This window comes from Myxine glutinosa, chromosome 6 (assembly GCF_964187855.1).
Source record: "Myxine glutinosa chromosome 6, kmMyxGlut1.1, whole genome shotgun sequence".
In the NCBI taxonomy this organism is placed as follows: Eukaryota; Metazoa; Chordata; class Myxini; order Myxiniformes; family Myxinidae; genus Myxine; species Myxine glutinosa.
The window spans coordinates 122,834,235-122,850,961 of NC_136266.1; the positions used below are offsets into that span (position 1 = coordinate 122,834,235).

The 16,727-nt window shown below is 46.5% G+C and overlaps 1 protein-coding gene across 17 annotated transcripts in view; it reads left to right on the top strand.

Moving 5' to 3' along the window:
• Positions 1 to 11,921, top strand: part of LOC137430249 (phosphatidylinositol-3,5-bisphosphate 3-phosphatase MTMR3) — a 105,573-nt gene extending 93,652 nt beyond the window's left edge. For 15 of the 17 annotated variants that reach the window (XR_013623855.1, XR_013623856.1, XR_013623857.1 and 12 more), the window contains one exon: positions 10,281 to 11,921. Coding sequence is in view for 13 of the 17 variants with exons in the window: in XM_078780451.1 (XP_078636577.1) it covers positions 10,281 to 10,532 (252 nt within the window). In the remaining 4 variants the exon portion in view is untranslated. Of the gene's footprint in view, positions 1 to 3,619; positions 3,726 to 4,236; positions 4,311 to 10,280 lie in introns of those variants that run through there. The other 2 variants (XM_068120972.2, XM_068120973.2) reach the window with 2 other exon arrangements.
• The last annotated feature ends 4,806 nt before the right edge of the window (positions 11,922 to 16,727 follow it).

Consider the following 16,727-nt stretch of genomic DNA (forward strand, 5'->3'; position numbering starts at 1 on the left):
ATGCTGTCTCTGTCTGTGTCCCATCCTGAAACACGGAAACACTCCTCGGGGAGAAAAAAATGATGAAGTAAAATTTGCTTCAAATTAATCCAAATCTACGGGAAAATTATATTTATTTCAGTTGGAAAAAAATGAAACTGGGTGGTGTATAAAGTAACAGAACGTTGCTTCGAGCGCTCCTGAATTTTTTTCAAAAATATATTGTTCAGAAATATGCCACGATACATTTGCTGTGGACACATTACGATTTTGGAATTTCACAACACTCGATACACTGTATTGTGTATTTAAAAGGCTAATACTGTCTGTCTGTTCCTCCCGAGACAATAAATTACGTAAAAGTTGCTGCTTCAAATTAATCCGCCCTTAAGGGAAATTTTATAATTATTAAGTAAATGAACAGAAAACCAAATACCGTCGGTCCCCGCTATTTGGGGTTCCACTATTCGCGGTTCCACATATTCGCGGTTGATAAAATGTGACCTGTTTCTGTATTTGAGGAAAAGTGTCCTGCGAATTTGCAGGGTTTTTTTTTCTATTCGCGGCCATGTCCCACGAATTCGCGATTTTTCGGGGGCACAACATTTTTTTTCGCGAGCCGCGACCTTGACACATTTATAAAACCCATCTTTCACCAGCCATGCACAAAGCAGCTGGACGTCCGCAAAAAAACATCTTCTTTGAGCCACGAGCATGACCTGTTGATGACGGGTTATCCCGCGTTCGCTGCCGTGTGTTTCGTGTTTTCATGGCCTTTGCGGGATATCCCGTCATCAACACTGTGAACAGCTTCACGTGACATCCCGTCATTCACACTGTGAATAGCTTCACGTGATATCCCATCATTCACACTGTGAATAGCTTCACTTGATATTCCATCATTCACACCTTGAATAGCTCGCCATTTCCAGGACTTTTATCAACCTTCGCGGATTATCGTCGACATTTTCGGGATTTATCTCACCATTTGGGGATTTTGCCTCGCCATTTGCGATTCGTTCCTCGCTATTCGCGGTTTGGTCCTCACTATTAGCGGTTTGTTCCTCGCTATTCGTGGATTTTCACAATTTGGGAACCAATCCCCCCTTTTCCATTGAAACAATTTCCACAGAACTACCCTCAGGAGTGCCAGGAAGCACCATCTCTTCACACTCAAAATTGAACTCTCAAACCTGTCTCCTTCCTCCAAATCCTGGTGGTGTCTGGTCAAATCGGTTTCTGGTGTTTGTTCCCCCTCCATCCCCTCCCTCACCTCAAATGGCTCCACAATTCACACCGCACGTGACAAAGCCGAATGCCTCAACTCTGTGTTTGCCTCAAAATCTTGTGTCCCAAACCCATCTCTCTCTGTTCCCACCTTACCCAGTCGAACCCAACTGCTCCTGGACTCTGTGTCCTTCTCTCCGGAAAAGGTGGATAAGTTTTTGTCAAACCTCGACTCTGATTCTGCAACTGGACCAGACGGCATCAGCCCACGGGTCCTAAAATCCTGCTGTGCCATTCTATCTCACCCTCTCTTTGTTCTCATCACCCTCTCTTTTTGCTCAAGGTCATCTGCCATCTGCTTGGAAATCAGCCAACATTACCGCTTCACACAAAAAATGTGCAAAAACAGATCCTTGCAACGACAGACCAATCAGCTTGCTCACAATCATCAGCAAGGTCATGCAATCAATCATCACATCTGACATCAAATCCTTCCTCTTCTCCAATGACTTAATCTCGGATCATCAATTTGGATTCAGACCAGGTCATTCTACTCTAGACATGCTGCTTCTGCTGTCTCAACAATGAATGGAGGTCTTCAATGCCAAACAGGAAATCAGAGCTGTCTCCCTTGACATATCACGTGCCTTCGATACGATCTGGCACCCAGCTCTGCTCACCAAACTGTCCTATGGTATCCATGGAAATCTCCATGCATGGCTTGCGGACTTCCTCTCTGGTCGTAGTCAACGTGTGGCCCTAAATGGATTTCTCTCATCTCCCCTTCCTGTTCAGGCTGGAGTTCCCCAAGGCAGTGTTCTGGGCCCTTGGCTTTTTCTGGTCTTCATCAATGATCTCTCCTAATCAATGATCTTCATCAAGCCCTGGTGTTGGGCTAGCGGCTCGGGTGCCGGCTTAGGATCCTACGATCCTGGGTTCGAATCCCGGTCGATCGCTGAATTAACGCCAGGGGGTTTGACTCAGCCTGTCATCCTTCCGAGGTCGGCTAATTTGAGTACCAGTTCACTGGTAATTCCCTGTTTGTCGTAAAAGGCGACAAAAAGGGTTGGCGGCAGGAAGGGCATCCGGCCGTAAAACATTGCTTCAAAAATGGGACCAAAAAACAACAACCACGGTTCCCAAAAAAGGCCAACCCCCGCTTTGCGGGGAAAAATGGCCTCTAAAGGTGGTTTTTTTATTTATATCAATGATCTCTCCGACTTTGGAAAATGCCCTCTATCTCTTTGCTGATGACTCCACTCTCTGCCGCTCCTTTCCTTATCCCTCAGATCGGCAGTCTGCAGCCTCCTCACTCTCTGCAGACCTGGACAAAATCACAGACTGGTCAAACAAATGGAACATGTCTTTCAATCCTGACAAATCTCACACTCTTACTATGTCTCTCCGAAAAGACCGACTGGACAACCCTCCCATCTACTTTCTCAACAATCCTCTCCAAGAAGTTCTGTCGCTCAAGCTTTTGGGTCTCACTATCTGCCATGATCTTTCCTGGGAAAACCACATTTCCAAGCTGGCCTCCAAAGCCAGTTGCCGACTGGGCATCCTCCGTCGTGCGAAGTCCTTCCTTGGCACACCTGAGTTCCTCACCACATACAAGGCTTTCATCCACAGCTCAATGGAATACTGTTCTCCCCTATGGGCCGGTGCTCCTGCCTCACACCTAGCTCGGATTCACGCTGTTGAAACCAAAGCTTTCAGAATCATTGGAATCTCCCACGATGAAGCTAACTCCGAGGGCCTTTCACTCACTCACCGCAGGCAGATTGGTGGTCTTTCTGTCTCCTACCGCCTCCTCTCCGGCCTTGCTCCCTCAGCCCTGTCTGTGCTCTGTCCCCCAAATACTCATACAGGTCACACAAGATCTGCCAGCAACCCTCTTATGGTTAACTGCCAAAATCTAGGCTCTCTGCTCACCTTCACTCTTTCATTCCTCTTTTCTCCCGCCTCTGGAACAAACTCCCCCACTCCATCAATCCCACTCCCCCTCCTGGTCTTTAAAACAGCTGTTCACCACCATCTCTTATCTTCCCCCATCCAAAACCATGATCTTTTCTACCCCCACTAATTCACCCCAGATCCACTTTTTTGAAATTCCAACTTCTTTCCTGGAAGTCCTTGCAGTGTCCATATGTTGTATACCTCTCCCACCTCCTTCCAAGCCCTCTCCCTCCCTCAGATTTCTCAATATCCCTGCTCTCAAATGTTGTGTTTGGGTCCTTCCCCCTCTCTCCCCCATCTTGTCTACCGCTCCCCTTAATATATGTTTTATGTGTCGGTTTAACTTTTTGTGTGTTTAATGTTAGCTCTTTCACGAGCCTCGATCTTGTATACAAAAAAGTAAATAAATAAATTCCCCCCTATTTGCGGTTTCATAATTCACGGCATTTCCCAGGAACGTATCCCCCGAGAATAGTGGGGTCCGACTATACTGCATTGGAATCGTCGGAAGGAACAGAAGAAGTGAAGAGCCAAGATTGAGTCATCAGGAGGAACCTGTGAGTGAGAGAGGAAAGTGTGAGTGTAGACCACCAGTAAGGTGTCCCATACAGCCCTTGCTGCCCATTACCAGGAGTGATAAGCACCGCCTGCCACACAGTACATTATCTCTTGTTTCCACCCACTTCATTGAGTCGACTTGGATGCGGTTGGGAGTAATGAAATTAATACATAATTTCGTGCTCCAACCACGCGGTTCTCCATTCACAGTATGGAGTCGCATAATTACTGGTATGGTACATAACTGAAAGGTTTTCAGAGTCAAGTGTGTGGAAAGCTCGCTGCGTTGCCCTGGTGATACCCCAATTCGGGCAAAACCAGGTCGGCAACTGAGTTTTTCATGCACTTGTGACAATATCTGAATTAACATCTTATAATGACATACTGCGAGATGGCTCTTCCGGAACTTCGCAGATAAGGAGGACATACGCGGCGGTGGCGTCACAGCGTTGGCTTATTAGGTTGGAGCACTAAATTATATAGATTAATTTCATTACTCCCAACTGCATCCAGGTCGACTCCATGAAGTGGGTGAAGTGGGACGACTCCATGAAGCGACTCCAACGGCCAACCGACACACACAAGAGGTAATATACACAAAGAATTAAGTTAAGCACCCCCCCGTTTTTTTACAACCTCGCACATTACAAGTTTGTTGTCGTCAAAACAGTGTAATATACCCATGATATTGCTATATTTTCTGGAGAAGTGATATTATGGTCACATAAAAACATAACAATCATGCCGTTTTCAATATTTTATTCTGAATAATTTAAGGTGAAATTTTTTGGGAATTTTAGGCATATTTTCACCTCAATTTAAGTATGGAGCTATAGGTCCATCACGGACAGTGTGGATGACGTTTATGTTTTCTAACGTACAGTCATTGTTCTGAGAAGACCTCTAGCGATCTTTGCGTCAATAACGTGTGTAGGACCCACGTGATCGGATCACTGACTCAACCCTACGTCTCATAGACCCTGTAAGCCGTCGTATGCGTTGCTGTGGCAGGTTGTTCCATTCCCGATGTAATGCACGTTCCAATTCATCCAGATTGGCTATTGGAGGGACCATCTTCGCAATTTGTCGTCCCAACATGTCCCGAACGTGCTCGAGGGGGTTCAGGTCAGGACTGTACGCAGGCCAGGGGATGGTTGTCACAGCACCTTGCTCCATCCGATCACGTGGGTCCTACACACGTTATTGACGCAAAGATCGCTAGAGGTCTTCTCAGAACAATGACTGTACGTTAGAAAACATAAACGTCATCCACACTGTCCGTGATGGACCTATAGCTCCATACTTAAATTGAGGTGAAAATATGCCTAAAATTCCCAAAAAATTTCACCTTAAATTATTCAGAATAAAATATTGAAAACGGCATGATTGTTATGTTTTTATGTGACCATAATATCACTTCTCCAGAAAATATAGCAATATCATGGGTATATTACACTGTTTTGACGACAACAAACTTGTAATGTGCGAGGTTGTAAAAAAACGGGGGGGTGCTTAACTTAATTCTTTGTGTATATAATGTAATGTACTGTGTGGCAGGCAAGTGGATGATGTACTGTGTAGTGGATGATGTGGTTGAGCTTGAAAGTGGTTGGATGTCAATGAAAGCTAGTCTGTTGGGAGCCGTTGGTGAGGTATGTGGATGGACAAAAGGACCACCGAGGCACTCGGAAACATGGTGGTGGGATGATGAAGTTGGAAAGAGGATTGACGAGAAGAGGAAGAAGTTCAAGGAGTGGCAGAAGGCGAAGGGTACGGGAGCAGAAACAGCAGAGCATGAAAGTTATAAGGCAGCCAGGAAGGCTGCAAAGAAAGAGGTAGCAAAGGCGCAGGAGGCATGTAGGAAAATGTTCGGAGAACGCTTGGATTCGGAAGAGGGTCAGAAAGCAGTATTCAGGATTGCAAAGCAGATAGCGAAAGAGAGGTGTGATGTGATGGGGGTGAGTTGCTTGAAGGATGAAGTGGGACAAATCGTTGTCGACCCAGATGGAATTAAAGGAAGATGAAAAGATATATGGAAATGCTGTTGAATACAGAGAATGAATGGGATGGCAACATTGAGAGTAACCCAGTTTTACAACCGGCAGAGAAGATAACTGAGAAGGAAGTTGAGGAAGCGATAAAAGCAATGAAGAGTGGAAAAGCGGGAGGGCCGACGGGAGTTGTGGGAGATATGTTGAAGGCAGCAGGAAGTTGGGGTGTGAAGAGAATGACAGAGATCTGTAATCTGGTGGTGAAAGAAGGCCGCATTCCAGTGGATTGGGAACTGAGTACCCTCGTCCCTCTATACAAGGGGAAAGGTGACCCTTTGGAGTGTAGCTCGTACTGAGCGATAAAGTTATTGGAGCATGGAATGAAGGTATTGGAAAGGGTGTTGGAGAGGAGGATAAGGAAGAAAGTGAAGATCGACGAAATGCAGTTTGGATTTATGCCAGGAAGAGGAACGACAGACGCGCTTTTCATTGTGAGGCAGTTGCAGAAGAAGTACATGGAGAAGAGGAAGAAGTTGTTTCTTGGGTTTGTTGATCTGGAGAAAGCATTCAATAGGGTTCCACGCAAAGTATTGACATGGGCATTGAGGAAGTTAGGAGTGGAGGAATGGTTGATCAGAGTAGTGATGGCAATGTACAAAAGAGTGCGCACAGCTGTAAGGACGAAGGACGAGAACAGTGGTGAGTTTGAGGTGAAGGTGGGGGTGCATCAGGGGTCGGTACTAAGTCCACTACTATTTGCAGCTGTGATGGAGGTGCTGGCTCAGAACGTAAAGGAGGGTTTACCGTGGGAGTTGTTGTATGCAGATGATCTGGTGTTGATTGCGGAAAGTATGGATGGACTGAAGGAAAAGATGAACAAGTGGAAGGAATGTATGGAGACAAAAGGAGTGAATGTGAATATCGGAAAGACGAAGGTGATGGCAAGTGGTAAAGCATGTGGTGAGGTGGAAAGAACTGGGAAGTGGCCCTGTGCTGTGTGTAGGAAGGGTGTCGGAGTGAACTCCATTCAATGTACAATGTGCGCTGAGTGGGTTCATCAAAAATGTAGCGGTCTGAGAGGGTCATTAAGCAGTGTGGCAGCTACATTCAAATGTAAGGTGTGCACAGAGGGAGCTGCAGATGGAGGAAATGTTGGTTTGGATCTTGGAGACGGCGTGAAGCTGGAAGGTGTGAAAACATTTTGCTACCTCGGAGACATGCTGAATGGAGAAGGTGGATCGGACTCGGCGGCGGTTGCTAGAGTGAGATGTGCATGGAAGAAATTTTGGGAACTGAGTGGCGTGCTGATGATGAGGGGAGTGTCGTTGAAGCTGAAGGGAAAGGTGTATGCTGCATGTGTGAGAAGTGTTATGATTTATGGGAGCGAGACATGGGTAATGAATGTAGAGCAGCAACGAAGGTTGGAAAGGGTGGAAATGCGAATGGCTCGACGGATGTGCGGAGTATCGTTGAGAGAGAGGAAGACAAATGATGAATTGCGAAAGATGATGGGAATAGAGCCTGTGATTGATGCTGTGAAGAGGAACAGGTTGAGATGGTTTGGTCATGTGTTGAGGAAGGATGAAAGTGACTGGTTGAGAAGAGTGATCGAAATGAATGTAGAAGGAAGTAGAGGACGGGGAAGACCGAGAAAGACTTGGCTAAAGATGGTGGAAGAAGAAATGCGGGCAAGGGGGTTAACAAGGAGAGATGCAGAAAATAGGGCAAAATGGAGAAGATCGTCATGGGGACCGCAAGGCTAATCCCCGCTCTAGTATGGAAAATGGCCTTTAAAATGCATGTTGTTGTTGTTGTATGGCAGGCTGTGCTTATCACTCCCGGTAAGGTGCAGCAAGGGCTGTATGGGATACCTTACTGGCGGTTCTCTACTCACAGTATGGAGTCGCATAAGTACTGATATATGTATATATATTGTTGCGTTCCTGGTGATTAAAATCTTCCAAGTAAACAGATTTCCGAACGAGCTTTAACTCTGAGGCGTTCAGTCAATATAGCGGAGAATACGCGTGGGGGGAAGAGACCGAAGAGCGCTTACCTTCACGGATCCCACCGGCAGTCCTCAAACCTGCAATAATTAATTCAACCGACACAGATTTAAAATGTACAAGAAAATGCCAGCTTTATTAAAGAAATTGCCGGTCACAAAGAAAATGCACGATCCATAAAACTATATTCCTAAATTGGAGCGCCCCCACACAGATTGTTATGCAGATAAGGGATAAAAGAACTGAAAATACATGTGTTATTTGTGACACTTATCTCCAATCGGCTGGTGTATCTCATCAGGAATCGTTAAAGATCGTCTGAGGCCTTGGTGGGAAACGCACGTTCGTTGGCGTGAAGTAGGCCTCCCGCGCGGCCCGCTCACTCCGGGCTCCATGCGGGAAGCAAACGTCCTTGGCGTGCAGCTTGCTCCTCCAGCCGTGCTTGTCCTCACTATCTCTACACGGAAACCGCAGCTCTCCGTCCGTAGTTCCGCCTCCTCACGACCACTAGCAAGATGTCAGAACACGACCGTTCGCGATGAAGCTTCCTTGCGCAAGAGTAATAGCGACCGTTCACCACCAGATCCCAAAACAAGAAGAACCAAAAGGACATCGATGCTGAGAGAGATAAAATGCGAGTGTTCGCTATGGGATCCAGAATCAGAAGTCTCGAGACGAAAAAAAATGTCCATCGTTCCACCTGTGTTGTACACGCGGCTCTGATGTCATCCGTGCCTGCTTCACCAATCCCATCGTCCCATCTTACCAGTCTATGTGTCAATCAAATCCTGGTCTAATCACTGCCCTTCGGGGCGTGGCTCATGGCCCTGCCTGCGCCTGTGCGCTCACCAAGTCGGTATCGGCGGTAGTGCTTGATGCCTCGTTTCCGGTTAGTATTTAATTTGTGTGGTTAATCGCCGATTTCTTACTTGGTGTCTGTAGTGCGGTGTCATGAGGAACACAGGAAAAGATTGCAGAGGCAATTACATACAGGGAAGTAATTACCCATAATCCCTCGCTAATTAACAAGCCCCATCCCTCTGATGGGGACGAAGATAAAAGCTTACCCGACATCCGGTCTACACAAATTTCCTACTTATGATACATCGAGGTTTCTTCTTCTTCACGACAGTCGGAGCACACTACCTGTGCACTCTACCTGGCTCTAAGGTAATCACTGCCTACCCCCTACAAACGTAACAATATATTACATGCACATTCAGTAAAAGGATTTAAGTTTTCTGTACGTTTCTTTTGCGTAGTACTTGAATCTAATAATCACACTTTTATTGCACTTTTACATTCATTATTGTCGCGATATGTTTATTTTGTGCGTCGAGAACCTATCCCTCTTTTTCCCATAAACCCTTTGTGGACGTTAAACTGGCCATCCCATTTCATTTTCCCATCATCGGTTTTACCATTCATGGCGATCTCAGGGATGTAAACCCCACAAATGGTGAGGGGTTACCGCAAACGATCTACTTGGTTGGAAAGCTAATCGATTTACTTGGAACAAAAATTTGTTCATTTGATCTGTTACCTGTTTGAAAAACCTATTTTAGAGTTTGAAGAAGAAGAATCGCTTTTTTCTTCAGGCAGTGGATCCAACGAAACATTTATTATTCTACAACAGCAGGAACCCTTTAGAAGGCTAAGGAAGGAGCGCACTAAGTTATAGACAGTAATCTTTCTCTGAGCAGTATAAAAATAACAATATAAATAAGTACACTGAAGGAGCACACAAAAAAGACCAAGCACAGTTGATCGGAGTTAAATCAGAGCTAGCTTTGCCGTGAGACACGTGCTCACAGCTAACAGGGCTAGATAGGTAACAGTTACAGTGCCAGATTAGAGTAACATTTTGCTTTGAAACTCGCAAACAGAAAAATGACTTCTATAGCACATCCGATTCATGTACTAATGTGCATTTGTACCGCATACACTTTCAAAATACTGCAATTACTTCATTTCATGTGGCAGGAAACTAGCTGAGTTATTTTCCGAGTTGACAGCCAAACTCGGGTTGTCTTGGACTCAGCTCGGAAACGCAACTCGCCGAGTTCGAGTTCAGAAACTCGGTTCAGGTACAGCACTAAGCTGTCAGGATGGCCTAGAGGTACGCACACTCACCTCTAAAATGTCTAGCCTGGGCTTGAATCTCGGCCCAGCTATAAACTGTAATCCCGGTTGTTTTACAGGCCAATTCCCAATGATCAATGTGTGTGCCGTCCCTCGGATGGATGTTAACCTAGGCGTCCCGTTTGACGGCATTAGTTGGTAGATGTTGAAGATCCCTCGGTGTTCATGAAAAATAGGTGAGCTATCGCCGGCACCATGGACAAATTCTAAATTCCTGCCGTAACTATTGCTGGGAAGGCAATGGCAAACCACCCAGCATAATCATTGCCAAGAAACTGTTTTGGAAGCACTGACTCACTGTAACAGACTATGATGCATCAGAATACAATACTGTCGTAGTTAAAGTCAAAATGTAAACTCGATAGTCATTGTTTAAACATTATTCCGTCCCTCCATTGTGGTGACGTCTTGCGAGCAGGTAACACGCTGGGTGCCAGACCACGTGGCCAACAGCTGCTTCAGCTGTGAGAGCAAGTTCTGGACCGTGAACCGGAAGCATCACTGCAGAAACTGTGGAAATGTCTTCTGCTGGAACTGTTGCAGTCAGAAGGTTCCCGTCCCCTCTCAGCAACTGTACGATCCCGCTCGTGTCTGCAAAGCGTGTTACCGGTACCTAATCCCAAGTGATGGAGGGCGACCGCTTGAGTTCTCGGCGTTGTTGGATAGCTAGCCAGGTAGCTTGTGTCACTCCAGGGCTGGAAGTCTCCCTGCACCTCCTGTGGGACCTCTCATCTGCAGTTGTTGCAGCGTTTACATGCTGATGTGCAAGCCTTTTCCTTGTCTCGCACTCATGAGGTTGTCATTGGAAAATGCACAAACCAGGATGCTTGAAGCTGCACCTTCCTGTATACCATGATTCATTCCTCTACTCCTTGTCAATCCCTTCCATTATTTTGCTTCCTTACTTGCACCTTCTGCAGTCTCAAATCATTTAAATATAAATCAGGCTACTTCAGATAAATTGTTGAAAAATAAATAAAGGGCCCTCTCCTTCTCCGACTGCTTTTGCGTATCTGGCATTCTTCACATAATTTGTCACCTGGTGCGTTTTTTTCCAAATACAAGTCTGCTCGCTTTCATCATCTTGTAGTTTCCTTATAAATACGGAATATATATATATATTTTTTATTTCTCCTGGGTCAGATTTTCTTCCAGGGATTTGTAGTTAAATCGCCAACACCTCACCCTATTTAGTTGTAATGTGTAAAGAGCTCGTTCTTGCACTTTGTTAATTGTATATAGTTGTAGCTGTGCAGTATGGCAGAGCAACTCGGTGTAATGTGACTGTACATAGTGGATTGAACTGCCTTAATGACACTGCAGGGCACTATATTGGCCGAGTAACTGTTCTAGGTCCTTCTTAGCAGGGTTCTTCAATTTGGGAAATGGTTATGTGGACTGGTTGTATATGCTACATATCGTTGGCTTGCGGCTCCCGATCTGGTTTTGTGCCCAGTTGATTGAGACTTGAAGGCACAGCTTGGTGTTGCTGAGTTAATGCCATTTGCTTTAAGATATGCTGTGTATTAAATAATATGCATCAACATTTATGCTGTGTGCAGGTTGGAGCCGGGCCTGCTGTGTTCAGTATGGCGTGCAGGCTCGGAGGTGATGGAATTACTGGTTGTGCAATGAGAAAATTCAATTGTGTTGTTGCGTCGTGGCATCCATTGACGTCATGCTTCACTTTGAACAGCAACTGTAGAGCTAGGTGGATGGGGAACTTTGTGGTGGTGCAGCAGGGGTGGCTCTTGGTTTGTCCAAACTTTACCTTTATTAATTGTACAATTGCACATAGCCTAGAACAGACCTTTTTAAACGTGGATGAAGTTACACAATGTTGTGATAAGCTCTGGGAATCTATTTGGAAAAATTGTGCTGCTATTACTGGACGCTGACCTCCAAATATAGTATATTGTCTAAAATTGCAATCGGCTAATTCTTTCCCACACACGATACTTGTCATGTGCTGTGAGCTTTGGCTGTGATGTGTTGTATATCTGGTTTGCCATTGTATAATTCATACAGACATTGCACAATAAAGGGTATGTGCAGTGGATCACAGTCCCCCTTTTTATTTGCAAGCGAGCCAATGCACGCGAAGTAAAATTTCCGATTTTGAGTGCTCCTGGTGACGGGCCAGCTCAACGTGACTTCAGGCGCAAGTAATCCTCATACCAATGAGGCCCAGACTAATTGGCATCGCGACGTGTTTACCCCAAGGAACTGTGTTAAACGGCCACGTCAGCTTTATTTCATTATGGCGGACGTTGGATTTGTTTTAAAGGATTATATATATTTCACTATATATATACTACTGTGTTCAAAAAGTATCCGACCTTTATTTTTCGTGCGTAAAAAAGAAGAAGCTAGGGAGGCGTTGATTGGTGCACGTATGTAGGCGATCCTAATGCGCACGCGTGAATTTTTTCCCACCTGCAGAAGCTGTCATTCGACGGCAGACCGCCAATGAGTGAGGACATGTAAGCGAGCGCCGTCGGATTTTCGTTTTTGACAAAATGACGGAAAAACTTGAACAACGATACTGCATCAAATTTTGTGTAAAGCTTGGCGATTCCCAAGTGGAAACGATCCGCAAGATTCAACACCGTTCATTCCATTATGAAGGAGGATTTGGGCTTCAGGAGAATCTCAGCGAAGTTCGTACCAAAGCTGCTAACGATTGAGCAGAAGCAACTCCGTTTGGAGATCGCACAGGACATGCTGGAGACTGTGAACAGCGATCCCAGCTTCCTCAACACAGTGATCACTGGCGATGAGTCCTGGGTTTATGGGTACGACCCAGAAACCAAGTTGCAGTCATCACAATGGAAGCATCCAACATCCCCGAGGCCAAAAAACACAAAATTTGATGCAGTAGCGTTTTTAAAATAATTTATTTTTTTTTTTATTTATTTTTTTGGGATACAAGATCGAGGCTCGTGAAAGAGCGAACATTAATCACACAGAAAGACAAACAGACACACAAAACAAATAACATCGGGAGCGGTAGACAAGATGGGGAGAGAGGGGGAAGGACACAAACACAACATTTGAGAGCAGGGACCGAGAGACATGGAGACATCGAGAGAACTGTGGGAGGGAGAGGGCTTTGGGGGAAAGGCATGGGAAGGGGGGGGGGGGGGGTGGGAGAGGTATAAAACATATGGACACTGCCAAGACTTCCAGGAAAGAAGTTGGAATTTCAAACAAGGTGGATCTGGGGTGAATTAGTGGGGGTAGAAAAGATCAAGGTTTTGGATGGGGGAAGATAAGAGATGGTGGTGAACAGCTGTTTTGAAGACCTGGAGGGAGGAGTGTGATTGAAGTGAGTGTGGGAGTTTGTTCCAGAGGCGGGAGAAAAGAGGAATGAAAGAGTGAAGGTGAGCAGAGAGCTGAGATTTCGGCAGTTTAACCATCAGAGGGTGGCTGGCAGATCTTGTGCGACCTGTAGGAATATTTGGGGGACAGAGCACAGAGAGAGCTGGGGGAGCAAGGCCGGAGAGGAGTCGGTAGAAGACAGAAAGACCACCTACCTGCCTGCGGTGAGTGAGTGAAAGGCCCTCAGAGATAGCTTCATCGCGGGAGATTCCAATGATTCTGAAAGCTTTGGATTCAACAGCGTGAAGCCGAGCCAGGTGTGAGGCAGGAGCACCAGCCCATAGGGGAGAACAGTATTCCATTGAGCTGCGGATGAAAGCCTTGTATGTGGTGAGGAGCTCAGGTGTGCCTAGGAAGGACTTCGCACGACGGAGGATGCCCAGTCGGCGACTAGCTTTGGAGGCCAGCTTGGAAATGTGGTTTTCCCAAGAAAGATCATGGCAGATGGTGAGACCCAAAAGCTTGAGCGACAGAACTTCTTGGAGAGGATTGTTGAGAAAGTAGATGGGAGGGTTGTCCAGTCGATCTTTTCGGAGAGACATAGTAAGAGTGTGATATTTGTCAGGATTGAAAGACATGTTCCACATGTTTGACCAGTCTGTGATTTTGTCCAGGTCTTCAGAGAGTGAGGAGGCTGCAGACTGCCGATCTGAGGGAGGAGGAATGGAGCGGCAGAGAGTGGAGTCATCAGCAAAGAGATACAGAGGATTTTCCAGAGAGTCGGAGAGATCATTGATAAAGACCAGAAAAAGCACAGGGCCCAGCACACTGCCTTGGGGAACTCCAGCCTGAACGGGAAGGGGAGATGAGAGAAATCTATTCAGGGCCACACGTTGACTACGACCAGAGAGGAAATCCGCAAGCCATGCATGGAGATTTCCATGGATACCATAGGAGGAGAGTTTGGTGAGCAGAGCTGGGTGCCAGACCGTATCGAAGGCACGTGATATGTCAAGGGAGACAGCTCTGATTTCCTGTTTGGCATTGAGGACCTCCATCCATTGTTGAGACAGCAGAAGCAGCATGTCCAGAGTAGAGTGACCTGGTCTGAAACCAAATTGATGATCAGAGATCAAGCCATTGGAGAAGAGGAAAGATTTCATATCCGAAGCAATGATGGATTCCATGACTTTGCTGATAATTGGGAGCAGGCTGATTGGTCTGTAGTTGCAAGGATCTGTTTTTGCACCTTTTTTGTGTAAAGCGGTAATGTTTGCTGATTTCCAGGATGCTGGCAGATGACCTTGAGCAAAAGATAGGGTGAAAAGAACAGAGAGAGGGTGAGATAGAGCGGCAGAGCAGGATTTTAGGACCCGTGGGCTGATGCCATCTGGTCCAGTTGCAGAATCAGAGTCGAGGTTTGACAAAAACTCCTCCACCTTGTCAAGAGAGAATGTCACAGAGTCCAGGAGCAGTTTGGTTCGACTGGGAAAGGTGGGAACAGAGAGAGATGGGTTTGGGACTAAGGATTTTGAGGCAAACACAGAGTTGAGGCATTCGGCTTTGTCACGTGCGATGTCAACTGTGTGGCCATTTGAGGTAAGGGAGGGGATGGAGGGGGAACAAACACCAGAAACGGATTTGACCAGACGCCACCAGGATTTGGAGGAAGGAGACAGGTTTGAGAGTTCATTCTTGAGTGAGGAGAGATAGTGCTTCCTGGCACTCCTGAGGGTAGACACACACTTGTTCCGAGCTTGGTGGAAGGAACTGAGATTGCCTTCAGTTGGATTAGCCTTCCAAGAGGCAAAGGCAAGTTGTTTCAGGCCAACTGCCTCACCACAAGATTCAGTGTACCATGGACGGGAGGAAGGGTAAGACAACTGAAGGCGAGATGGGATAAATCTGTGCATGAGAGAGATCAGTTTGCTTTGGAAGAATTCCCAGGAAGAATTGATGTCAGAGGCAGTGGAGATGGGAGACCAATCCAGACGATTGATAGCTGCTTGAAGACCGTCCCAGTCGGCCTGAGTGAAATGCCAGACTCGTCGACGCTGAGGAGGCTCTCTGAGAATGGCCAGAGAGATGTCCACTTTGACAAGCACATGATCAGAAGAACCGAATGGAGCAGAAGAAGAGCAGCAGACATTAGCAGGGAAGTTAGTCATAACCAAGTCTGGAAGAGAAGATACTCCATTGGCTGAGATCCGGGTCGGGAAATTGACAGATTGTGTCAATCCCAGTGAGTCACAGAAGTCCTTTGCTGAGGTGCCATGACTGGTGAGAGAGGAACCCACACCCAACCAGGTGGCATGATGACAATTGAAGTCACCACATATGAGGAAGAGAGAGTTGGGATGAGTGGATAGAAGTTGGTCCATGTTGTCAGACAGTGAAATGTAGATGGAGTCATCACTGTTTGGGGGACGGTACAGAACACATATGAACAAAAGGTGGGAGCGGAGAGGAAGCCGTAGCCAGAGGTACTCCTGGGGGTGAGGAGGAGAGAGGGCAGTGCAAGGAGAGTGAGTCTGGATTGTCAGAAGCAACCTGTATGGAGAGATCAGTCAGGTTTGAGCGAAGGCCCCGGATGTTTGAGGTCCATACCGTTAATGAAGAGAGAGGGGGAGCATCGGGTACAGGACAAGGGAGGGGAGGAGTAGGGTAAGATGAAGGATGAGAGGGGGAGGTAGGGAGAGCAGTTGTTAGTGTGTCAGCGATTGCAGAAGAGTTCCAAGAAAGGGAAGGATGAGGAGGATGAAAGGTTTGAAGGTGAAGGGATGAGGCACAGTGAGGGGTTGTTTGAGGGGGGGGGCAGAGGAAAGAAGAAGGTTGGGGGGGGGTGGAGGTATGAGATAGAAGGGAGACGAAGTGGGGAGGAGGCAGCTTTGAGGAGGAGGGGAGAGGAGGGAGAATTGGAGAGGAATGGTATGGGGGGAGATTTGAATGGGAGGGGTCGGGGGGGAGTTTTGAAGGGGAGGAGTGAGGGGGGAGTTTAGGAGGGGAAGGGCAAGGGGGGAGTTCAGGAGTGGAAGGGCAAGGGGGGAGTTCAGGAGTGGAGGGGTAGGGGGGGAGTTTAAGAGTGGCGGGGCAAGGGGGGAGTTTAGGAGTGTAGGTGCAAGGGGAGGGATTTGGATGGGAGGGGCAAGAGGGGAGTTTAGAAAGTGGATGATTAATGAAAGACGAACATTGAAAACAAATTGGGTTTGTTGTGATTTTCAAGGTAGCAATCCGGTTCAGAATGATGGAGGAGGGATGGAATGAATGTGAATTTAGACCATGTAGTGAGGGAGACGTATAAGATATTGAATTTCTTTTTTTTGAGGTGGAATGAGTTGGAGAGGAAATTGAGAAAAGCCTTTTAAATAGGAAGAAAAACAGCGTGTTGTTCAGTTTCAAGTTTTCAAGTTCAGTTTCAAGTTAAGTTTCAGTTTCAAGCGTTGTTCAAGTTTTTCCGTCATTTTGTCAAAAACGAAAATCCGACGGCGCTCGCTTACATGTCCTCACTCATCGGCGGTCTGTCGTCGAATGACAGCTTCTGCAG